Source organism: Epinephelus lanceolatus, chromosome 12 (genome assembly GCF_041903045.1).
Source record: "Epinephelus lanceolatus isolate andai-2023 chromosome 12, ASM4190304v1, whole genome shotgun sequence".
NCBI lineage: Eukaryota > Metazoa > Chordata > Actinopteri > Perciformes > Serranidae > Epinephelus > Epinephelus lanceolatus.
The window spans coordinates 4,884,129-4,910,000 of record NC_135745.1 but is presented as its reverse complement, the minus strand read 5'-3'; the positions used below and the strand labels follow the sequence as shown (position 1 = coordinate 4,910,000).

The 25,872-nt window shown below is 41.1% G+C and overlaps 2 protein-coding genes across 4 annotated transcripts in view; both read right to left on the bottom strand.

Moving 5' to 3' along the window:
- The window catches only part of LOC117271513 (uncharacterized), a 21,050-nt gene extending 10,830 nt beyond the window's left edge, over positions 1 to 10,220 (bottom strand). Inside the window, exons 1-2 of the mRNA XM_033649689.2 lie at positions 9,963 to 10,220; positions 1,911 to 3,046 (exon numbers count right to left, since the gene is read on the bottom strand). Coding sequence (XP_033505580.2) covers positions 1,911 to 3,046; positions 9,963 to 10,164 — 1,338 coding nt within the window. The 5' untranslated portion in view covers positions 10,165 to 10,220. The remainder of the gene's footprint in view (positions 1 to 1,910; positions 3,047 to 9,962) is intronic.
- Positions 10,221 to 10,885: 665 nt separating this feature from the next.
- atg10 (ATG10 autophagy related 10 homolog (S. cerevisiae)) lies at positions 10,886 to 17,356 on the bottom strand. Of its 3 annotated transcripts, none has more exons than XM_033649663.2 (7): positions 17,290 to 17,356; positions 14,894 to 15,000; positions 14,643 to 14,789; positions 14,200 to 14,380; positions 12,831 to 12,928; positions 12,569 to 12,666; positions 10,886 to 12,381 (listed from the first exon to the last, which is right to left on the bottom strand). In XM_033649663.2, exons 2-7 carry the CDS (start codon positions 14,996 to 14,998, stop codon positions 12,258 to 12,260), a joined length of 753 nt encoding a protein of 250 aa, XP_033505554.1. In that variant the 5' UTR covers positions 14,999 to 15,000; positions 17,290 to 17,356; the 3' UTR covers positions 10,886 to 12,257. The 3 variants fall into 3 exon arrangements, with proteins under 3 accessions (XP_033505554.1, XP_033505556.1, XP_033505555.1); XM_033649665.2 differs by having other exon boundaries at positions 12,569 to 12,663; XM_033649664.2 differs by having other exon boundaries at positions 17,309 to 17,327.
- Between the last annotated feature and the right edge of the window lie 8,516 nt (positions 17,357 to 25,872).

Sequence of the window (25,872 nt, the reverse complement as noted above, 5' to 3'; positions counted from 1 at the left end):
AAATAGTCATGAAAATAAAGAAAACGCATTGAATGAGAAGGTGTGTCCAAACTTTTGGCCTGTACTGTATATTGGTCTATCTTTTGATATTGTATTTTGTGCTTCAAGATTTTCTGTTATTCTATTCTTTTTTATTATATTTAGACTATTCGATGTATCACTGAGGTTGCATTTATGAATGATCCATATTTGTATTGTTTTTAATGTTAATCTGAACCAGCTGGCTTCTGTTAAAAGGGACACACGCCCACAAACCATTTAACACTGAGGACGGCTATGAGCTGAAACGCGTCTGTTCGACTGCTGCTGTGCAATCCACTATACTAGAAAGTATTATACTTATTAGTGAGCGCTGTCGGGTTTTTCCTGCTTTGCTGTAGTTTTTTGAACTGGCACCCAATTACACTTTGAGACTTTTGAGTGAGCACGCCAAGTTTGCTGAAGACTTATCTCCATACACAACAATACTAGCCAGCCAGCCCTGACCACCCCAAGATGGCGGCGACGTTGATGCATCGCTGAAACGTGCCGAAGCCGTCAACGAGGTATCTACTGTATATGGTATCTATGGCACTGACGGTGACAGTGCCTAGCAGCAGTCAGCAGTTGCTCTCCAATGCTACAGTCATCATCATGCTACCTAGTACTAAAAGAAAATCCGGTTTTCAAAAAAGGAAAGAGAGAAAGGAGAGAGAGGAGAGGCAAAAGAAAGGGTGTGACCCACTTTTTCTCCAAGAAAGGTGGGTAGCCTATATTCTGTGAGTGGTAGAAATGAACCTGTTAGCTTAATGTCCATAGTGAAATAAGCTAGCTACAGACTAGCGTTAGCCTAAATTTCACTCCTTTTTAACCTACATTTAATCAGTGCAGGTAAATGTTTAGCAAGATATTCATATTAAATCAGTTGTCCCTGCCCCTTTTACCAGACTCAACAACAGATGAGTCAGAAGCAGCAGCCCTGTCTCCCCATAACTTTATCCCTCTCCGTCCCGATGAAGAAGGTGAGCAACATTGTGCTGAATGATATGCCAGTTAGCATCATTGCAGGGAGTCTGTGGGAATTTCTCTCTCTCTTTTTTACCATTACAAAAAAGAAAACGAAATATTTTTTAAGGACAGAAATTCAAACAAATTATTTTTCCACATAATGATTATTATGAAACAAAAACAGCCTACAACTGTCTGTACTGGATGCTGGACAGTTGGAAACATTAAGTATCCTAACTCATCCTGTATTAAAGTTACAGACAATATTAAAATAATCCAGTTAGATGCTTTCATTTAGATTGAATTATGTCTTTCATTAATGTTTAGAGAATTTTCCATCTGCAACATTCAGGAAAATATTTCACAGGTTGCGGCTGCAGGGTGTACACACGCTGGTCGGTGACTTAGTGCAAGCTTGGCTGTTTAGACATAAATAACAACATGGCGCCTGACATACAATCCTGTATTGCCAAACAGTGCACTAAAAGATGGTTCTGAAGACATTTTAGGAATAGGAATAGGATTTTAGAAATAGGCAACACAGTAATAGAATGTAGATTCATATTTGATCAACAGTGCCTAGTTTTAGTTTTACTGCTTGATCTGCATTTGGTGTGTGCAAGAGTGTGTGAATGTTTCTCCAGATCCGCTCCTATAGTGTTTGTGCCCATGGTGGCGGGCATGTGAAAATATAACAGCAACAGCCCAAGAGTCACAGAAAATCTGCTGGATTTTCGCTGGCAATTGAGCAGAGATACTGTATCTGAGCGTCTTTTAAGATGGAGGGAAGTTTACCATAGCTCATTTACACTTTACACATTTACACACTCTTGTGGGCCTCTCCAGTTTGGGAGCCACTGTACTTCACTACAAGATGTGCATTTGCTGGTGTGACAGAAGGAACATTCAATCAGTTTCTTTACCTGTACTGGTTCGAAGAGGGCAGGCCATCTCTCTCTGAATTCTGCCACTGTCATGGACTGGCCGACTACTTCCCTCCTTCTATAGCTGTATGTTCTGGACATCATGTCATTGATCATCTGACCATTGTCCTTTGTCCTGCTCACTGCAATAAGCTCCAGTCTCACATTCTCCAGGCTTTCATCGGTTTCGCCGGCTGGATGTGGGGGAAGGAAGTTCACCTCAGCCTTCCTTGGTTTCTTGATATTTTTGGCAGGTTGTCTCTCGCCCTCCTGCTTGTGTTTCAGTGAATTTATTAGCAGCTCAGGGTTTCCGTGTGCTTTAAGTTTGCTCCGATAGTTTGCACACTTGTATTTTAGGCTTTGCTGCCACCCATAACATCCATTATAAGAGCCAGGTTCCCTCAAGCAGGGATGCTTCTCTATTAGCGCCTGTGCAACGGCAGTCCTCTGTGGATCATTGGGATAAGCTGTGTAGGAAAACATGGCCTCCGCCAGGCGCTCCAGAATGTCAGATTTGACACTAGGTGATGTCAGCAAGATTCCGTCTTTGAGAAACTTTTCATTGCCTTGCCTCAAAGCCATCTCTGTGTTGTAGGAGAAGGTTGGAATGGGAAAGATGGCAGGCCACAGGCTTTGCCTCCCAGTGGCAGGGGAACTGGGAATCACAGCATCCTGTGAATCCACAGAGAGACGATCATCTACAGATGACGTGTCTGATGTGTCAGGGTTGCGCTCCTGAGGGGCCGTGGCCATTAATATACCTGGTGATAATGGCACGTGCTCTACTTTGACTATGTCTTTATCCTTCAGGCTACATGTAGAGGTTATTGTGAGGGAGTTATCAAAGTCAGCGGGTCTGCGCTGCTGAGGAGCCGCTGGCCTTGTTATACCTGAAGGTGCTGGCAGGTGAACTACTTTGAGTGTGTCTTTATCCTTAAGGTCACCTGTAGAGGTTAATGTGAAGAAGTCATCAAAATCAGCATCTTTGTACAGAAGGCCTATCTCTGTGGTGATGGAAAAAGCTTGTTTAAACACTTTAATCAAGTCCTCCAAAGTTGAAGGGAGGCCGTTTTGGAAAGTTATCTTCTTGATATCGTGCTCGATGATGACTCGAAATCTCATGGCCTCTTGCGTACCTGTAAGTAAAAACAAACAAACAAACAGAAAAAAATAACAGTTAGACATAAGCCCCTTCTACACAGATATCACGCTACAGGGCCACTACTAATTACCTTCTTTATGCCACCTTTGTATTTTTACACAGAACCATACAATGGTGGCATCATGCTGCTACAGAGTGTGATTTTAAACAGCATGTTAGCATTGTGGAATCAAAAGAGGCGTAATAATTGTGACATGTAAAACAGCGTTGGCCTCTAGTGTGACATATAACATATGCGTTGGCAGCATTTTACAGACAAAAACAATGGCATAACATGGCAATAACAATCATTTACCATCCCTGTTATATGGCAGTTGATCTCGTCCTCTGCTTGGACGAGGAGGAGCTCCCAGACTTGCAGGACTGCCCCTTAAAGTTGGAGATTCGAATCATCAGTCGAAAACCCCTCAGTCGACTGGGATTCCCTCAAATCGAGCAGCCTTTTTTTTCTTTTTGCGAGCCAGTGCGCTGTGCAATTGCAATGCAATTCTCTGGACAATCTGGTTCCCAGATTTCCCTGCAGAATGAGCGCTCTTGATTTTCACGCTACTCTTTGGTACAGACAGCTGCGGATGTGATGCAGCTGCACAGAGGAAGAGAAACTTTCCACTGAAAGGCTCTGAAATAACATTATCTCCTCTATTCTGCTTGGAATCGGTGAATTTACAGCTCACGGGTACTTAATATTACACAGTCTCTGGCTTTTGTTTTGATATTAAGTGTGGGAAAAAAAGGTTGTTGCCCATTTCCGATTTGTTGTTAGCGCCATTAGCTTGTTTACTATATCACATGAATGCTGCTGTCACACTCAACGTCCCACTTTCAAAATTTATTTTGAAAAAACAAACAACCTAATCTTCCAATATTTGCATTAAACTTATTTGACTGACATAATTCTGAGCCTGGTACAGCCCTACAAATCTCACTGTTTTCCCGATTTGCAAATATTTTCAGCCACTGCTCTTCTTCTTCGAATTAGGCACTAACTGCGAACAGCTACTTTCTAAATCTCCTGTAGTGGATCAGATGCGTAACACGTCGTCAAAATGTCACACCCGTACCACCCATGACATCACCCCACCAACTGTCCCTCTTATACAGACATTATTTTGGCACTGTTACTACCTCCATTCTCAGCTCAGAGGAGAGACAACTCCCCCAATTCTGTGATTGCACCGTTTATACAGAGCAGCAACGCAGCATAACAGCGTGAAATTCCTGCCTTTACGAGGCAGTGTGAAAGGTTCTATTGGCAGGGTGAAATGTTTTCCTGTGGTTTGTAAAATTGCTTTCCAATATCTCTCTTTTCCTGTGAAAGAGGATTTATCTCTGTAACTTTAATCTGCATTCATTCACTTCTGTCAGTTAGAGAGCACAGAAACATATACACATTGCTGACAGACATAAACCCAAATCATTGACTTAAGAAGTTGCTATACTTGCTGTGTCTCTAGGCACCTGATAAACATAATTTCAATATTCCTTAAGTAAAACCTTTGAATATCTGGTAAGCACTGTATACAGGGCTAAAAAAATTAACACCCGCCAAGCACCAAATGCGGCTAGATTTTCCATTTGGCGACTAAATCTCGGAAGGCTATCCGCCACATTGGTGGCCACATTGGCCACATTGGCAGGTAAATATATAAACATTTTTATATATATGTATATATATATATATATATATATAAATATATATTTATATACACATATAGCAGACCGGCATTCTGTTTGTTGTGTGTCATACTTAAATTGCTCCCCGCTGCATCAAGGAACCTGTAGGCCTACTCGGAGGACACACGCACATGTAGGCATATCGCGCGCCTAGATCCGTGATCTTTACCAGGTGTAAGTAAACCACTGACAAAACGAAAAAACACAGACGAGGACGAAGCAGAAGCTGTGATGTTACAGAAAAAAAGAAAGCTTTGTGAGAAATGGAGGTTCGGCGATAACAGCGTTTCAAGAGGCTGGCTACACTACGATGCTGAGGGTGTAGTAATGAGCTGTAATGTATGTCGGCAATATGCTAATGAAAAAAACGTAACAACTCACTTGTCATCGGTAACAATACGATGAAGCTGCAGAACATCCGTGACCATGAACGCAGCAAGTGTCAAAGTACAAATATTTGAAGTACAAAGTGCTAATGGAATTTTGAGCTCAAAACTTCATAATATTAAACTAATTTTGCTTCAAATTTCACTCTGGCCTCTCCTTTAAGCTTGTATTCAACATAATACTTTTTTATCTCAATTAAAAGTATTGAAACAAATGTGACAGAAAAAGGCAATTCATTATTTTGGCCGGTGGATTTTTTCATCTACCAGTCCCCTTGGCCGGTGAGCCAAAAAGTTAATTTTCAGTCCTGACTGTATATTAAACTACAAACTCAGACAGACTCAGACTTTGTCTGTGTGCTTCCTGGTGCTGAGCAGGAACAGCTACCTAAAGAAGCTAATGACAAAATGAAAGAAAACCACACAGTAACTGTGTGAGCTAATGGGGTTGGGTGTGTGAGAGACATTCTCACATTACAACAATTTAATTCAATGTTACTATATAAAGTATTGATTCGTGCAAGTTGACTTAAAACTTTTTTGGACTGTGGGTATCGCTACAGATTTAGGGGTCATACACGTGCAGCGTCTTTAACCACCTGGAAAACGCAAGGTTGGGTGCTGCTTTTGTGCCTTTTTTTGAGCCAGCTTTCAAGAGCATGGCAGCAGGTTGCCTTTGAGGTTTCTAAGCAACCATAACAAGCACTGCACCATAGCCCATTTACCTGAAATCCTGAGTGCAGAGCTGATCTTCCTCATGTGGGCACATCATCCGTAGGGCAGATGTAAAGCTCTGGCAGCTCTGCACCAAAATGATCCACTTTCCATATTTATTGTAGACTGGTATTTACGAAGGAAGGGAAAGGTATCTGTCATCTGTGATTCGTTGTTCCTCGTCACATGACATGCAGTGTACGCTGCCACATTACAAAAGTTGAACCCAATTTATCTCAGGGTGCAGCCATCACGCCCTGAAAAAAGGCGCTCAGGAACGCGTACGCGACAACAGTGTCACTCTGGCGTTTGAGCACGCCTGCCATACGTCTACATTGAAAACAATGAATTTGAGGGTGTAAAAAACACGTCATGTGTGCAAACCCATACAGCAGAAAGCATGAATTACAAACTTTTTGCATTAAGAGACATGGAATTTTCTAAGGAGGGACTGTCTAACAAAAATATGCTATTGGTTACATTATGGGAAATGAAGGATTCAGTATGTATTTACACAATAAATTTTATTGGACTGAAAAAGGCAACTTTTAAACCCTACCAGGTCTTCATTAGGCAAATAAGCCAACATTACAAACAGCAAGGTATACCAGACACCAGATTCAATAGGCACCAACTTTAATAGGCAAAACTTTTATCAACAAAATTCAAATGGACAAAATTTTATTGTAGATAGGAAGAAATGGAGCTTTGCCTGATCTTCCTTTGTGCATGTCTGCTCTACTGCTGTACACTTAATATGTTAATCCCAACGCGTTCAATTCAAACTTGTGCCAGTTGAAGTGGTATGTAAATATATTATATAATACAAAAATCGACACAGCATAGTATTGCAATATTTTGCATGGTGATATTGTATATGAACGCCAAGTATCGACATTTTATTATATATATTAATTTTTTCAAATACACACTTTCATACAACTTTTGGTACTAGAATTAAAAAAAAATCAATTGCTTTTTTCGGTCCACTAGAGGGTGCTGATGTGTTTTTTTCCCTGGTAAAGTCTCAGTCAGCAGCATTTGGCAGGAAGTTCATCAAACAAAGATGGAGGCACCAGAGAAAGAAATCAGAAATGCGGCATCAACGTTTCTCATCAACTCTCTGGACATATTTTCAATTATTTAACACAGAAAGAAAGGAGGACAAGGCGAGCAGAGCGGAGCAACGAGCGGAGCTTCAGAGCTGCTTTTCTGAAGCAAAACAAAAGTTTACATGTTCTAAAAAAAGAGAAAACATCGCATGCCCTGCGATGTGACTATCACACATGCAAACATCGCGATGGCGATGTTCAATCGATAGCATGCGTATGCGTAATTACGTGAGGCATTACGTGGTATTGGGTTGGTCATAGGCTGTACTAGCCGATGCCGCATTTTAGGCAGTATCGGAGGCATTTCCGAAACTGGTATCGGTATCGGTACAACACTATCGGAAATGGCAAGTGAGGGAAAGGCGCACAATTGTAAGTCATAATTACCGATATGTTACTGTTGTTTTGTCATGGAATGTAGTGTTTTCATGCGTAGTTTAACCTTCAAACCCGTGGTCGATGTATTAATATAGAGCCCACTTGAAAGTAAGGTCCCGCTAGATGACAACGGTGTCAGCGCTCATAGATAATAAAGATGTGTATGAGCGCTCAGGCTGCCCCACCGAGAGCAGCCTCTCTCGGATAGTCCTTTTGAAATTCGTCGCTGATATCTCTGCAGTGGTTAAATATGAAATGTAATTCATTTGGGGTATGTCTAATGGGCAATATTCAATCTCAGTATATAGGATATATTATTAAATGTTGTAACATTGTTAATGTAATTGTTGTTCTTTGGATGTATTCTTTTGCTTATTTATGTGTTTTACCATTCAATAATGATTTTAATTTAAGAATTTATTTTATTATTTATTTATTCAACAGCATTTTAAATATTGATTATCTGATATGAATTGTATACCTGATGTCTGAAGTGTGGCTGAATAAAATTTTCGTCTTAACATTTGACCTGTTTGATCCTCATTTCGGTGAGGATAGACTAAATGAGAAACTACTGTCAGTATAATCCAGTACAGTTCAGCAGCACCACAATCTACAACACACTTCAATAAAATGTTAGACTTAATACAATATTAAACTGCTGTTGTTTTTTCTAAGTGTACCAAGTAAACTGTCATGTCTACATAAAAATGTAGACAGAAAGCATAATGATGAGACAAATGCAGTGATGGACAGTAACTAAGTATTTACTCAAGTAGCTACTGTACTTAAGTACAAATGTGATGTACTTATACTTTGGGAATTTCCATTTTGTGATACTTAGAGGGAAATACTGTACATTCTACTCAAGCTACATTTATTTGATAGCTATAGTTACTTTTCAGATAGTTTGTTTTATATGGTGTAAGTTTCATATTTACAAGTTGATGTGCGTTGCTATAGATTAGACTAGTACACTAGTCAAAGGTGTTAAAATTAGTTCTACCATGACAACATTTAAATGCTGCTCACATGTAGCCTATGTGTAAATTGATCAATTAATACTCAATACATATTCATGTAGCTATATGATGATTACAACACTTGAAAATGGGTCACTATGCATAATGAGTACTTTTAATTTTTCATTTTAAGTAGGCCTACATTTTGCTGACAATACCCATATACTTTTACTCAAGTCAGATTTGCAGCACTTTTACTTGTGACTCAGTTTTTGTTCTTTGTTGTGAATTTAGGGTTGGGTACCGAAACTCGGTACTTTTTGTACTTGCTACTGATTCACGTTGGTACTACCGAGTACCAAATTTGGCACCTGAAGTGGAGGCGGAGCGAGAGCGCATGACTCGCACCTCAGACTCAGCAACAATGGTGAGCCGAAAGCGGTCCAAAGTCTGGCTGCACTTCACGCCAGTCGACGGAGACAGTGCTCGCTGCAATATTTGCGACGCAACATGCAAGGCAGGCGGGGGAAACACTTCCAATTTAAGGAATTGTATTTATTTCTATTTAAATCTTTTTATTGAATTTTCAAAATAAATGCATGTGCAGCACTGTTCCTAAATGTTCTCAATAAAATGTTGAAACTGAGAAGTTTAGACTTTAAAAAGTACCGAAATAAGGTACCGTTTGGTACCGGTACCGAATTCCAGATACCGTATCGGTTCAATTATGAACGGTACCCAACCCTAGTTGTGATATTACTACTTTTTCTGGGTACTTTGTCCACAACTGGATAAACATATCAAACAACAGAGACATGCAAGCATAGCACGTCTCATCCTCATCCTCCGCTGTCTTTCTCGGATCTGCCTCCTCAGCTGGGCAGCCTCCTCCTCAGCCTGCAGGTACAGCAATCCTGCTGCAATAACTGCACCAAGACGCCTTCTCCGATCCATGTCAGTTATAAATTTTTTGCCCGCAGCTGGCTTTTGATCATATTTAATCTATTTCCAATTCCCGCACCTGGCTTCTGATTATGTGTAATCAAAACAAAAGCCAGGTGCGGGGGAAAAAGACATTTTATGAAAATATTTTGGCTATTTATATGTTTTTGTGTGTCAGTTATATATTATGTTGAAACGTTAAAAACGCATAGGCCTACATATTAATTTCTTACAATGACAATGAAAAGACGCAGGGCTGGGCTGTGTTTATATTGTTTTTATTCTGTTCCAAAAGCAGAAATGACTGTACTCCCATCCTCCCGTTCTTGGGAAGTCCGGACTCCAAACTTGCCAAGTCCACAAGTCCGAACTGCTGAACTTGAGTATTGAGAAACGCCTTAAGACTTGAATGAAAAATGACGCCAACTTAGTTTTCGGAGTTATTGTGACGGAGACCCTAGAGAATTAACGTGACCGATGACAACAACACTTTTGTTTCATTTTCCGCTTTTATTTTGAAGGCCGTAAACGGCTAATTTCCGGCTTGACCAAATATGCCGCGGGACACTAAATCACCTTTTCTTAAACACCGCAAAGCTACTACTCTTTCTGTTCAGTCAGCTAGTATAGACGTAGTAACGTTACCTTGAATAATAACATAGAGCTGAGATATCAATTTAATGAGCCCAGTAGAATCAACACAATGTAGATAAACTTCATACCTGCTTTGTTGATGAGGAACTCAGACCTCTCATCTTCCAGCAGCCTCCGCTGGCGGTTAATCTCTTCTTCATAGTTTGATATTGTTGTTTCCAGCAGGGCGGATATTTCCTCTACAGCCACCGCGAGTCGCTGGTTGATATAAGTTTTCAGGGTCTGGAGTGTTGACATTTTCAGAGAAAAAGTGGCATGCGGAAAACACATTGAAGATGTTGTTCCCTGAGCTCGAGGTAGACTGCACGGGAGAAGTATCGCGTGAAGAGTCGATACTTCGCCTTACGCCAGAAACCACGTGACCATCCCAAACCAGGCCTTGTTACGTCATATATGTATCAGAGCGGTGTCAACCTGGTGTTGAATACAAAAAAAAAAAAAAAAAACAACTGGTGTTGAATACGGGATTTCACAAAGATATGTGATGTTTCATAGATGAAAAGTGAAATTACTCTGCAAAAAAAAGCGGATGAAAAATGAAATAAAAACATTGCTATCCTCAGATGCTATTGCTCTGCATAGCACCACACACCAGGTTAAAGAAACAGACAGGAAGAGTGTGCTCCACCCTTGACACACTCTTCTGTTGCAGAAGCCTGTGGAGCTCTGGCTTCGTTACACTACAGCAAAGATAGTGGATAATGCCTGAATTACTTTATCTAATTCCACACAACACTACTTGTAATCCCTCAGGTTTGGTGACGTTACCTGGCACCGTGCTTTACAAGTAGAAATTAAAGCCATTATATTGGGTGCTATACCCCTAATTTAATTGCTGAATGCATCTGTTAGAGTGTAACCAATGCAGCCTGAATACACATGCAGTTGTCCTGTACCTTGGACTGTGCATTTGTATTGTATGCACTTCATTTACAGCACTGGGTTAAAAAGATAAATGTAGAAGATGAAATGAAGACAAAAGAACCCTTGCTAAAGATCATTAGTTTATTTTCAAGAGGTTATTTCAGAAACATGTCATTACAGTCAAACTCTGGAGTGTTGGATAAATGCATCATCATCTCACTGCAGCTGTTTCCAGAGAAACCTTAGAAATATCAGCTATAAAGTGTCCCAGGAATGACTCCTAAAACCCCAAAATTAGTTAGCATCGTAGCACTCTCAGCCCCCCCGTCTGTAAGTCAATGGGCTTTTGGTTAGATGCCTGAAATAAGGTCTGTGGTTAATACAAGCTTAAGAGATTGTCATGTTTTGTTCTGCGACATTAAATATGTCAGTAAATACCCCAGTCATGAATTCTGTAGCTTTTATGTGTCTTAAAAAAGGCGGTTGCTAACAAGTGGCTAAATGAGACTATAGAACATCATCACACCAAACATGGCCTTACAGACTGGTTTTGGTGTAGTTTGTTTATAGCCTCATGTTAGTTTTTTACTAATTGCGATTGCATTTAGGCTTCAAAAATCATAAAGTGCTGTTCATTTGTGACGATAATCTTGCTGAACAAAATCTATAAAGAGCTTAGTTTTCTGCAGTAATCCAAAATCCAATGGAAAAACCCCACTGGCTTTTTGACGAGTGAACCAGGGCGACACTAACTTCCATGTCGGCCTACAGAAAAACTTTGTCCCTAGAGTACTCTATACAGCCTGGTCTCACTCCCAGGGCATCAAAATACAGTGCTTGGGCAGTAACACCAGGGGACACCCTTTAGCGTCTGTATGAGATGCACCAGGCTTTCAACCAACTCCATTGTAAACCCATGTGCATCATTATTAAATATTCAGAGGGTACAGTATAAAGAGCAAGAAAATCCACTTTGAATGGGAGGAAAGGTGGATGGGTCCAACAAGCACAGGACTCTGAGCCAGGTGACGCGTGTTTGTGTTGGGTGTGAAACTACAAGTCACCATTGAGTTACTTTGTCACCTCAGTTGTTAGTCACTTGTCAAGGTTTATTTATACTCCCTTTATGTATGAAAATAGATATGTCCATTTCAACGGTTGTAAACATCACTGTCTTCATACTTCCATGCATCCGTCATGTTGGCATTGACACGGCCAACAGATGGCACTAGAGGGCAGAGTCAAAAGTTTCACACAACAACAAACAAGACAGCAGCTGTGGTCTATGCAACCATTATATAAATCCCAACATGGACAGAATTTTTTTTTCACTATATTAGCAATTTGTTCGGTCTTTCTCAGTATCTAACGAGCCCTTAACTGTGACCCCTCAAAAGCAGCTGTCTATTGCCCACTTTTCCCAGCTGATAATCCAGCCTCTGTAGAGAGAGACTCCACAGTGATGCTGACAGAGAGGGAGAAGCAGAGCAGGTGCAGCCTCAGTCTGGTTTGGTGCTGCTGGGTGACGCTGCAGGACAGAGCTGGGTGGAGTACTGCAGAGGAACATCCAGACCTACCACAGGACCCACCACACTGAGCCACGACAACACGTAGTTCACTGCCCTGCCACACAAACACAGACACCCACACACAGTAAATACTATGAACCTGACAGATGTATGAAGTGAAGAACAATCAACCTCACTTGGCTTGCGAATGCTTCAAGTTTCATGCAACTTTAAATGTACTGAAGGACCTGATGCACAGTGTAATACTTTTTTTAGATTAGTGAATCCAACAGTAGACCTACTTGTGCTGTTCCTGAGCCGCCTGCAGCACGGGCCGCATGAACTCCTCTGTTCTACAGGGGTGTAGCATAAAGAATGGCTGACCCAGCAGGGGATGCTCCTGACACAAACACACAACACACAACACACACACACACAACACACACACACACACACACACACACACACACACACACACACACACACACACACACACAGAGCTCAGTGGAGCTTCAAGGAGGATGATGATGATAAAGATGATGGGTACACCTCTCCTGGTTTTACCTGCAGAGTGATTGTATTCAAAGGACTGCTCTGAAGCCGAAGCCTGAAGTTTGGATGAACAGAGCTCCACATCTCCTCTAATGACAGGCTCCTCCCCTCTGACATGGTGAAACACCAGGAAGAATATGCAGCAGGTAAGTCACTGAGGGCATCCTCATAAAATACTGACATGGCTGAGATATGCAAAGGTGTGCAGTCCCTCTACAACTGCAGAGATTTATTTTCAGGAGAACCCTTGACTTGCTTGTCTTGTCTTGTCTTGTCTTGTCTTGTCTTGTCGCATCCCTCAAGGTGTCCACAGACTTTTTCGTTATCGTTATTTTTGTTTAATTGTCTGAGTTTTATCTCTTTTCTGATTAATTCTAATGAGGCTACACTGAGGAAGGAGGTTGTATTTTCAGAACTGATAACTAGTTAACTGAGCAGGCTGCAATGTGCTGTCTATAAATAAGGGACATGCAGTTGATTTGGACATTAGGGCTCTGTGGTGGGATGTGTATATGTTTACTTTATTTTATAGCCTTGATATGTTCTTTTCTTTAAAGGGGCTGTATGTGAATTCAGAGTGTATGAGTTGTCTGGACACGATTCTCAACAAGAAGGTGGCTAAGCCAGCAACTAGCAGCTAATGGTGCTAACTCCATAAACAGCGCTAAACAACAACAACGACAACAACAACAGTGCTGACAGAGCTTACAGTGTTAACCAGTTGGGAAACTGAGGGTGACGACACCATCCTGATATCAGCAAGGCAGGGCAGTGCAAAGCAGCTAGCCAGTGGAATAGTAACATGCACACGCAGCTGGACCAGCTTACCACAACAAACCATAGAGAAGTTTGAAATACAACACACACAGGGGAAGTGTGACTTCATTGTCTGCTCATGACACCATTATTCCACTACATCTTTACATAGCAATTAGTGCTTTGCTGCTATATTAATGCTCTGAATGTCACATACAGAACCTTAAGTGGGTGTATCACAGTACATCGGCATCAGAAACATTTTCCTTCCCCTCCACTCCCCCTTTCCCTTTTAAAATGTATCTTACTTATGTTTATGTACATTTTAACACGGTGCACATTTTAAACTACCTACTTTTTACTTTTATCTAAATCATTTTTACACAAGTAATTGTTGTAATAAAATGTCTTTACAGTAACCGTACTTGTACCTGAGCACAATACTTTTTTATCCGTTCAGCTAACTACAATACAGTCACACCATTCACAAAGTATACTTAACTCGAAACCCCTCACATCTACATCAAACAATACCATCTGTAAATAATCAACACATCATACTGTACATGTCTGATGGTTGGAGTGGCAGTGTGTGTATGCAGTGACTGTCTCACATGTAACTAACCCTGAGTGGAGGCTCTGAAATACAGCACAGGAGTACCATAGCTGCAGGAGTGCAGGATGTGATACTCGTACTGCAGCACCTGGCTGCTGCCTTCAGACACCGGACAGCCCCCGTTATCGTCATCATCATCATCTATGTCACCGCTGATGCTGTCAACATCGGCTGAGGCAACAGGAACAGACTGTGGAGGAACAGAGAACATGGAGACAGTGTTGAATGTAACGGGGTTCACTTTGTAGCATTCAGCAGTGCTATCTGTGGCTGCTTCAAATCTGAAGCTGGAAATGAGCCATCAGAGGACATGAAACTTCTTAATTATTAAAGGTGTGGAGATTTGGAGAAAGAAATATTTTAATATGTTAATTACAGGTTGAAGGCACAGATGGAAAATAATGATATACCGTGAATGTTGGCATGTTTTCCTCCAAAATTCAGTCTTTCACCTGTTCTGTTTCTTGCCTCTGCTTGTCAGGCCAGGGGTGATAGGAAGTGAGTGGCTCTGTATCTGATCCTTCCTGGTCCCACACTGGGGTTGAGTCAATGACGACTGACCTGAGAGCAGTCTTCCTCAGGTAGCCCTCATCTGAACCCTGAGCACGGATCAGACACTACCATTAAGCACATTCATGGACCCCAGCAGCAGGCTGTCAGGCTCAATAGTACTGACAGGAAGTAAGTGTATGAACCTCCTCACCCGGACTGCCTCCCAGCTCCAGCTGTCTCCCAGCTGCTGCGACTTCTGCAGCAGGAGCTGACAGCAGCGATGGAAGTTCTCCTCATCAAGCACACACGAGCTCATCTCTGCACAGCAACATGGGGGAGAGCAAAGGAGGGAAATGAGAGTGGGTACAACTATAGATTACATCTTTTTAATATGGAAACAGATAAATTTTACTGAATGTAAAATCATATGCCAGTTGTGCCAGATGGGTCTCTACACAATCCAGGATTGCCTTGCAGAGTTAGTCAAATTAAAACATTATTTGAAAATTACAGAAATGGTCAGAAGAAATTTAATGTAAACCAAAACTGAGGATCAGTTGCAGCTGTAGTCCTATTAAGCATATGTACCGCTCAGAGCACTATGTCACTCTTAACCTGACCAGAGATCAGAGGTCTGTCTGTGCCCAGTTGAGATGTAGTATCCTGCCTCTGGGAGTGGAGACTGGATGCTTTCATTCAACACAAGAAGAGAATAAAAAATGTCACCTGTGTGACCTCAGAGAGATTTAAAATGAAATACACTTTCTGTTCTACTGTCCATTTTATTACAATCTCAGATTTAAGCTTTTCCTTAAATTGTCCTGATTTGTTTTCCATGTCTGATGAATGCAGACTTGAGTTTCTGTTTACAGATAAAGTGTTTCAGTTAGATCAGTTTGTGTCAAATGCTTACCAACTGCGTCTGAATCTGAATAAATTACTGCATGTTCAATTAGTCATATTTCTATAATATTATTACTGTCACATAAATATAATATATATATAACATAGTACTACTACTAATATTACTCATATTTCTATAATTACTATTATAGTTGTTATTGCTATTATTGTTGCTGCTATGCATCTCCCTTTATGTCTCATTTTGTTCTGCGGATTACTGTTAATTTATTATGCTGATCTGTTCTGTACGACATCTATTACACTTCTTTCCATCCTGGAAGAGGGATCCCTCCTCAGTTGCTCTTTCTGAAGTTTTTAACATTTGTTTCCCCATGAACAAGTTTTTTTGGCCAGGTTTTCCCCATCCGCTGTGAGGGTCCAAGGACAGAGTGATGTCATAAGCTGTAAAGCCCTGTGAGGAAAATTGTGATTTGTGGTATTGGGCTTTATATATAAAATTGATTGACTGATTTGAATTTGGATTTATTGAGAGGACTGCCCCTTAAGATGTAGCATCTCATTTTAAAGGGGGACCTCTAGACACAAATACAAAACAAATACATACACATAACAAACATACAATACAAATACACAGACACATAGACCTCACTAGCCATCGCCAATCCACACCCCGTGCCCTCAGCTGTTGTACAAGAAAAACTGGAATTGGCTACCGTCAACTTAAAAACATGAGCAAGCTGTCTTGAGATGTGAATATAAAGAAGTCCTGAAAGAGGTAACAGATCTTAAGAAAAGAAGATTATTCCAGTCACATTAGAATGACCTTTTTCCAACATTTTTGAAAATTCTGGGGACAAAGAAAAAGGGATATTGCATATGTCTAAGCCGATATGAAGAATTACATGGAGTCAAAAACTGTTTGGAATACAAGGGACGACTGAAATGAACACATTTGAAAATTAACTGAACCCAGTGAAATTGCCTTCTAAATTTAGGCTGCAACTAATTCAGTGATTCAGCAAGCATTGGTAAGGTCTACATGGACACCTCAAAACTTAATCAACAACAATGAATCATATTTTATAAAGTGATCATGTTTTCTATGCACAGTACAGTATTTAACTGCTGTCAGATTAATATTGTGCAGTAAAAAGTGGTACGATGTTTCCACCTTAACCTGGCTAAAGTAAAAGTATAAGTAAGTAGCACTTTGAGGAGCAGCTGATATGTACTGTAGATATTCTGTCATACCTGTTGCCTCATGTGCCACCTTGCAGCACACCAGCCAAATGGAGCACAGCCAGTCTGTGTACCATACTACGTCCTAACAACAGTATGCCGTACACAAATGCTCATAGTAATAGTAGCACATTAAAGATCTGTGTCTTTTGTTCTTTAAATTATATATTTAGAACATTAAATCCTATACTTTCTTTTTACAGCCAATTCAAGGCAACATTTTGAAAAGAAATGCATGGGCAGATCTTTACAGCGTTGGAGGGAAACGGACAGCACAAGATGAACTGTACAGGCTTCTACGCTGGCAAAGCACTTTGTTATAACGTTAGTTTCTATACGCATCGCAACACAGCGGACTTGAAGACGAGTCACGTTATTCTAACAGCCGTTTCTCAAACACATTTATATCGCAGTGTTACTGTTGTTGGTTTGAGGTGACAGATTAAACCTTTAAGCCCTTCACACAGTACAGAATATAGAAAACACACACTGCTAGTGACTTACAGCTTTCTTTTCCACTTACAGCTGTCTTGAAGGAACGGCTGAAGCAATGTTTCTGTTCCGGGTCGTGAGATCACGTGACTACTACCGTCACCTTTTAGATTTATTATAATAATCTGTCAAACAACACATTTATACCAAAAGGCTGGAAAACGTAAAAACTGCCTAAATACCAAGAAGGTTCTTTCACAAAAAAAGGGATTTTAATCAAGTATTACTTTTGTCCTTCGTCATCCTTGAACTGGCTGCGGTCTGTTGTTTGTCTTACAGCCGCTAGATGGCAGCACATACCAGGTTAGAGCTGCAGCAGCTGCAGTGGCCTGTAGGGGTGACGTGACAGCGCCACACAGAGTAGGGTAGTATGTTGTCCACCATTTGACCTGCAAGCACAGCAGGACCTACTTCTGCACCCAGGCTGAGAGAGTAAACTGTTCTAATACCGAGGTCACGAGGTTTCACTTTAAGAGTTTTAAAGACACTTTTAAAGGGGAACGCCACTTACATTAAGAATTCCAATATGTTATTTCCATGGCCAAGGAGAGTTTAAACAGTATTTGTGAACAGAGCTATGCTCTCTCAAAACCACTAACCAGAGAAGTAAAGTGGAAAACACACCACTGCTGCAGCACAGTGACGCTCATAGCACGCATTGGATGCATCGCGCTGCAGCTCGTTAATAGGCAACCATACAAAGTTATACTACTTTCACTGAAAGGTCTGTACTTCCTCCACCTTTGTATTTGCTTAAAATCATGTGCAGACAGCCCCTGATTCAATTTGAATTTTCATCTGAAGAGCTGATTTCCAGAGCTATGACTCGCCAACCAATATCTTTTTGATCGTTGTCTTTATAATGTCAGGACTGTGGGTTAAGCTTGGGATATTCCTCAGCCTCAATGTGCATTAATTGTCACACATGAGACACAGCGACAGCTACAGAGTTCTCTTTGCATCAGAAAAAGAGTTGCTACGGGAGTTGGTATGTACAAGCAGAGAGCGAGTGGAAGAAAAATGCATTTAATTTCAGGGGTGGTGAGGCAGGAAACAGGACAGTGGTGTGAAGTGCTGCAGGGCACCACATGCAGGAGCTCTGATGCACGTCTAGCCACAGCTGGTGTGGGATTATACGCTGAAAATAATAGGGTGTATTTTTTGATACTAGCTAGTCATTCTGAACTGAGTGAACGCTGAGGATCAAGCATGGCCCTTATGTATTATGAATATGTGTTTGTATGTATATCTATGTTTATGTTTAATGTCCTTTATGTTGGAACTTGTACCAATGTGCTGTACTGGAAACAAATTCCACCAGCCTGGCTGTGTGGTCATTAAAAGAATCAATCATTCCTGCTATCAGCTGTTTCCTGTTTATCCACCGCCAATGGGTCACACGTGCGGCATCATCAACAGCCCCTCCCATGGCAGAAGGGCGCCTCATTCTTTTTAAACCAAAAGATTCCACCAATATGTCTACCCTACGAGGCGGAAAATTGGGCACCTCGGATCAACTCGCCAACCCGGCTCTGTGTGTCTAAATGCTCGCAGCTTGCCGGCAAAACGGCCCAACATTCGCCGAAAATCTGGCAGTGTAAAAGGGGCTATAGTCAGCTGATAAGAGGAAGCAGTGGGAGTGGGATGGAGAGAATTGTGAATGGATGAGCACAAAGAAAGTCTTCCTGATTGAACTTAAGTTGAGCTTTATTAGAGACAATGGAAGTTTATGGCAGTTTTCCCAGCAGAGTTCAAATAACGGTAACCATTTATAACAATTCAATGAACACGACCTTGACTCAGATAGCAACAAAAAAATGGATGGATGGATTAACCAGTTGAAAATAATTAATTTATTAAGTCTGTTAAGGTTTTGCTCAAAATCAGCATTTGCGCGTCTGATGAACTTCCTCACAACTTAAGTAGTGACAGTGCTACAATGTTGTTTCCTGAAACTCCACGAAAAAAAGTATTCAACAGCCTCCTGCACAACAATCCACTGTAACAGCAATCCTACTGTATATCTCTTGACACTGTTACAGCTGCAATATATCACATACTCAGTTTTTTAGCATTGTTGTCCTCTGCTTCATATTTTAAGCCTAACAGACAGCCACACTGTGAGTTGAGCAGTACAGAGACATCCTGTTGATGGTCAGGCCGCTTTACACTGTAGAGGCTAAACAATATACATGATTTTGCTGTTCTAATATTCTTAACATTTGTGGAGCCCCAACTGTTTGACTTATGTATACCACCAGAGAACAGGTTGTGGAATACAGATGTTTAAGGGCTGAGAGAACAAGGGCAGACAAACAATATGTACAACTGTACCATTTAATGTATATGACAATAAACCTGAACTTGACTTGTGTTCAGGTTTAAGTTTAAGCAAAATTTGTGCTGGGACCATTAAGACTGTCAGATAATTTCATTGCAATCGAGCCAGTTATTTGTTGGGGATTTGAGAGAAGGGTTATCATATAATGAACAAAATGGTTTGAGATCCTTTGAGGGGTTTCAAAGTGTTCATTACTTCATTGTAACGTCATGTCAGATTTTTTATTTTTATTTTTCTTAAACGTTACAACTAGAAAATTTGGATACTAGAAAGGTCACCAATGACACCACTAACAGTAGGATTCATCCTCCAGGAACAACGAATGCACAATTATTTTTAATGGCAGCCCAGTCATTAGAGTTGATATTTTGACCTGATGGTGACACTAGGAGAAATTTCATGAGGCATCTACAAACCTACAGGCAGATCCTCTTGGGAGAATGAAGGAGAGCAATCTGGTCATTTCATTTTGATATTTCATGTGCACATGTGTAAACTTTGGCCTGCTGGCAGCCATGGATAGATTACTGAGCAGGCCTACTGGGTACAGGCCCAGAGGCCCAAGGCGTCATGACAACAATCAACGGAGGCATGACGGTGAGACAGGGATGCTTAATTGCAGCTCTTGAAAAAACTACAAACCAAACTTTTAAAATGAGATAACCCACAAAAAAACATAAGAGAGAGCAGCACTGTTCTGCCCTTTTCTCAGACTGACTCTAAGGGCGCATTCACACCACTATAGTCTGGGGGACTTGGTTCGATTGGCTGGGGAATAACGAAAAAATTTCATACCTTCATTTGGTTCGATTCACTTTCACACTGCATTTTTTAAAGCGGACCAAACCGCCTGGACAATGTCACGCAGTTACAACAGCTGCTTGTTTGGGGGTGGTATTGCCCGAAACAACCACTGACCAGGAAGAAAAAAAGCATGAGGAAGAAGAAAACCCAGCTCATCGATTGGCCAGGACCCAAAACGGAAATCCATCCCCTTCAGCCAGCAACTGCAATATATAGTCCTCTGACCATATATCAATGAGCGCCTGCACATCCTTATTACTCCACATATGCCCACAAGACATTTTCCAACTTTTTCTTTTTTCATCTCTGCTTCTCCCAGTTTGCGCTGTTGGCTTTGTTTTTTTTCTAACCAAAATGCACTGTGCTCTACATAACTTCCTCTCTTTGGTTCACTTCCTCTCTTTAGTTCGCTGGATAGTCTGTTTGCATTTCCCATTGTAAGCAAACTGCACCAGGGTTCACTTGCAAGTGAACCGAGACCCCCAGTTTTCAAGTGGACCAGGGTTTGCTCATTTGTTCCGCACCAGAGTTCAAATGAGCGTTCACACCACTCCAAACAAACCGAACTATCCGTGGAAGTGGACCAGGGTTCGTTTAAAGTGGACCAAATAGCACCAGTGTGAATGCGTCCTAAGAGCCCATAAAGTCTCCTAATAGTCTGCAGGTAGACCTCCTATCCCTACAGCCTTGCTACTCTCAAGGTTATGCAGCACAGCATGCAGCTCCTCAGCAGAGATGTGTGCCTCCAGCTCTGCACTGGCCTTTGCAGTGACCTTGGGTAGGTCCTCACAGAAAGACTGCACCACCTCTGGCCTCTCTTTCAACTCTTCTTTAAAAATCCTCTCAAAGAAATCAACTGCAAACAGACAAATCTCAGCAGACTAGTGCAGCAGTTCCCCAGTGTATACATCACAACTGGCTGTCTTAAGACTGTCTTAAGCAATGAGCAGTGGAGGAACCTATCTACTTTTGACAGACAGGTAAAAGGTCCTTTATAAAACATTTAGAGCACTAATATAGCAGCAAACAGCTATTCTTAATGTAAAGATATAGAAGAGTGATGGCATCCTGAGCAGAGAAAGAAGTTCCTGGGGGTGTTTGTGTTACTGTTGTATACATTAATTGATGAAGTGATGGTTGATAATGCACAAACTGAACTTGCACAGGCTAATAATTTGGATAGGCTGAGGATCCTCAGTTGAAGTTTAATGTGAATATATTGTGTTTAGCAGCTCATATTAAGGGAATATTTACTGTGCAATCTGACCATATGGAAAGACTTGAGATCTCTTGTTCCTTCTCATTTCACGCCCTCATGGCCCTGCACACTCGAGATATTCAGGGCTCAGTCCACATGTCACAAGACAGCATGTTTGGATTCAACTTACCTCAAGAGTCTTTGGAAAAAAAGAGAAATGCAGTGTACCATTATTCTGTGTTTGCCACTTGAGGTCAAAGTGGTCGCTGTTCAGCAAAAGTTACTTTGAGAGATAAACACCTCAGTGAGAGAGATGGCAAAAGAAGCCATTTATTGAAAGAATCAAAAGAAACTAAACATGAACACTTTTTTTTTTCAATCAAGCAAAATGTAACAGTTTCCACGTCGAAAAACACAGTCAACACAACGCCTCTGAAACGCCCCTGCCCGGTGTGATCAGGCAGTTCTGTACCAAGGGCAAAGAGCAAAACAGCAGTTTTTTGTTCGGAATCTTTTGTAACACATAAACCTTCAGACAGAGAAAAATTAAAATCCAGCACATGGCTTTTTAAATCAAATATATACATTTGTTCTTACAGCATTTACACATACAAGAAAAAAATAAAACAAAGCAAGTACCACAGAAGAACTCTATCTGTCAATCCAAAGGTAAAAAACAAACAAACAAAAAAAAAACACACACCATGTAGACAGAAGTGAAATTGAAGCATGATGATGCTGCCAGAACAGTACAATATTGTCTTAATTAATGCTGACAGTGAGAAGCAGCGGGGTTTCCTGGGTTCCAGAGGGACAAGGGGAGACACATGGTAATGACAGGTCTGGGTACCGGACAGGAACATGCTAGCACAACCCTGAGCTCAGAGCGAGATGACAGGGAGAGGGTCTTTCTCCCAGCTGGGGTCACTTCACTTCCGCTGTAGTCTTATTTAGGAAGAAGGGGTGCATCAAAACCTAAAACCTCCTACAATTACTACAAAGCTGTGTTGCTAAAACATGTCATATTTACTCTATTGTTAGCTAACCAGCTTGCTCAGGAGCATTGGTGGCAGGTCTGTCAGTAGTGTAATTATGACTGAACATGGATTTCATTAGTATGTGTGCAGTTTTTAAAGGACAAGTTTGGATTTTTTCAAGGTTACTCTTAAAGGAATAGTCCACGCATAAAATGACCATTTATATATCAACTACTCACCAAGTGTTACCTTGAATTTGTGAAGAAAACTATGTTTTTCTCGCATGCCTCCACAATGAACAAAGAATGGAAAAAACATTCTTCATGAATTAAAGTGATTGGGGGCAGTGTTTAGCAACAGCGAAGCTGTATCAAAACATCTGTTTACACTTACACAACTCGCACAGTACAATCCAAGTCTCACTTCCTCCTATAAGTAGTGCACCTCTTGTGTGCACACGTGTGTAAGCTCCATTTGAGCAGGGTTCAAATGCATGCGTGTGCCCAGGCACATCATTGTCAGTTAATTAGGGAGAGGTGATGAGACTGCACAATAAATGGACGGTGAAGGACCAGCAAGCGGTCAGCTCGGTAAGATGAATATATGAATCAAAATGACCCCTATCTTGGCCACAGATAAGATTATGTATGCATCTCTGTACTACTTATGGCACTTAGTGTTTGATTCTGACCCACTAAAATACATGAAGTGACTAAGTGTAAATGGGGCAGCAAGTCTATCCCTACCCATAAGGACTGTGGACCTTTTTTTTTTTTTATCTTATCCTGCCCTCCTCTACACAATACTGTCACCATATGCACTCAAAAGCATCAAGTACATATGGCCAATACCACTGTGTAAGCTGTGTCTTTTTTCTGACACAGCATTATGTTGGGAAGTGAAGTAAGCCCAGCAGAGCTGTTGCTGTTGACACACTGAAGCAGAGCTGCAGCACAGATTTAAGGTGAGGTGAAGGTAGGTTTTGGGGAAGACAGACTCACTGAGAGTTGTTAGACACTGACTGAGGCGCTGCATTCACACTGATATGGCTTCAGGCCTTGAGACATGTCAGCGACATGCAGACATGTACACAGATGACGAGGGTCAGGGTGGAGGCGTGCTTGGTAATCCATCCCCCTTCATTATAAGGGAACACACAATAGTAAAGCAACAGGTTTCTTCCTGTGGCTGGCTTTGAGATAGACAGACAAACGGACAGAAAGACAATTGGAGGGAGACAAAGCAAAGCTGAGGGCATTGACAAGGTGCTCATCATGAACGTAGTCAAAAGTGTTCTTTGACATAATGCAGAAGCACTGCTGGAGTTCCTTCTCTGTGTGTGGTCTAGGATCTACAGCACAAGCAACTATAAACACCCAAAATCTGAAGTGTCATTTGGAGAAAATGCTGACATGTAAAATGACCACAATCTCCCTTCCACCCTCCTATGCTAGTATTGTAGTGTAACATGTCCTGTAATAGTGAACAGACAGTTTGATTAGTATTGCTTTCAGTGTAGGTTTATAGTGCCTGGTGGTCTACATAATCACAGATATTTACCAACACTGCTTTGAAAGGAGAGTTTTGGTGTCCTGTAATATCACAGCTGGGAAACGCTTGAGGCATTGTTCTCGTGACTCATGGGACACAATCAGGGATTTTGTGCTTCTTTAACTTTTGAACTCCCACACATTTGTGTGTGGATGTATATAAGACATTTCACAAATGAAGAAATGATTGCACTTGTAAATGTCTGATTGTTATGGCTTGGTTTATTTGCTTCTCAGCCAAGATAAAAAAAAAATGCATAGCTGTGGTCTAGTTCATGTTCTCACTGACATATTAAATATAAACTAAAGTGGGAATTATACTTCTTCATTGAATCAATGCTGTACCTACAGCATAGCCTATGCACTAACCTATGCCGTAGCCTGATGTGCGCCACCCCAAAAGTGTATCTAGACGTAGCAGCGACGCAGACCTCCAGTCTACTTATGTAAGCTGAAACCATTTCAGTGCAAATTAAGCTTTTGTTCACTTTAATTTCACAGACAGGAGAAACTAAACTGTGAGGACAACAAAGCCCCAACAAAATAGCATTTTAGGTCTTGTGTGTGATTTATCTTGGCTTCATATGAGTAGGGGATATCTCCGCTTGTTGCTAGGCTAATTCATACCATGAAAAATGCCATAGGTTTGTGCTAATAAGGTTAGCATGTTGTGTCCAACAAAGACAAGTGTTTTGTCTGTGAATCCTGTTATAATGAAGCCAATTTGTGTACTTGTGTCTGTTATTGTCGCTATTAAGCCATGTTTCATGTGTGTTTTAGATGTGTTTTGAATCAGCTAAATTTTACAGCACTTCACAGACACCCCACCACTGACTAGTGTTATAGAGTGGTAACTGCAGAGTAACACAGGCGCCACACAAGTATAACTGCTCACAACAGCGTAGGCCACGTGCTTAGGCTACATGTGTAGGCTACAGCGCACAGAGCTGACACACAAGTATAAATCTGCCTTAAGAGGTGTAAATATGAAGTCGTATGGACAAAATGGTAGCTCATTCATTGGACAGTTTTGGTGATGTCATCCTGCATCATTAGCGCAAAATGGAAACACAGAAGAAAGTAAGATTTGGAGTGGAACCAGGTCATGGTGCACTTTAACTAACCTGATTTTTGTATTAAATCGATGATAGGCATTACTTTGACAACTTAACGAATGTCCGAAAATTACATTATGCAATCAGCCAGATCATAGTTGCTCAAAATGCTGTCATGGGCCAACAATGGCCCTCAGAAACATTCTGTTTGGTGTGGTCCCCGAAAGAGAAAAATAAAATGCATGCACCATATAATTGTCCGCAGTCCATTTCAATACTTTAACTGTCAATATCGCATTTAATATATGACAACTGTGTCAAACTGCGCCTCTCTATCAAGTGTCTGTCAGGTTAGGAATGAAAACTTGCAGAAAGCTACTGGTTGGTTGGCAACTAGTGGTGCCTTGCTAGTGTGGCAAAAATTACATTTGGTCATCAATGCTAGTGCTGCTAACTAAAATTAGCGATTTCAGTGGATAACATGACAATTTAATGTGGAAGTGAGCTATAAAAGCCACCACAGAAAATGTTGTATGGTTGAGGAGAAAAGGAGGTTCCGGGAAAAATAGATTAACATTAACTCTTACTTCAGTGGACCTCAGGAGACAGACATAAATTCGTTGCTCAAGGAAATTAATGTTAAACGGCGTTGTGAGCCCAATCACAAATC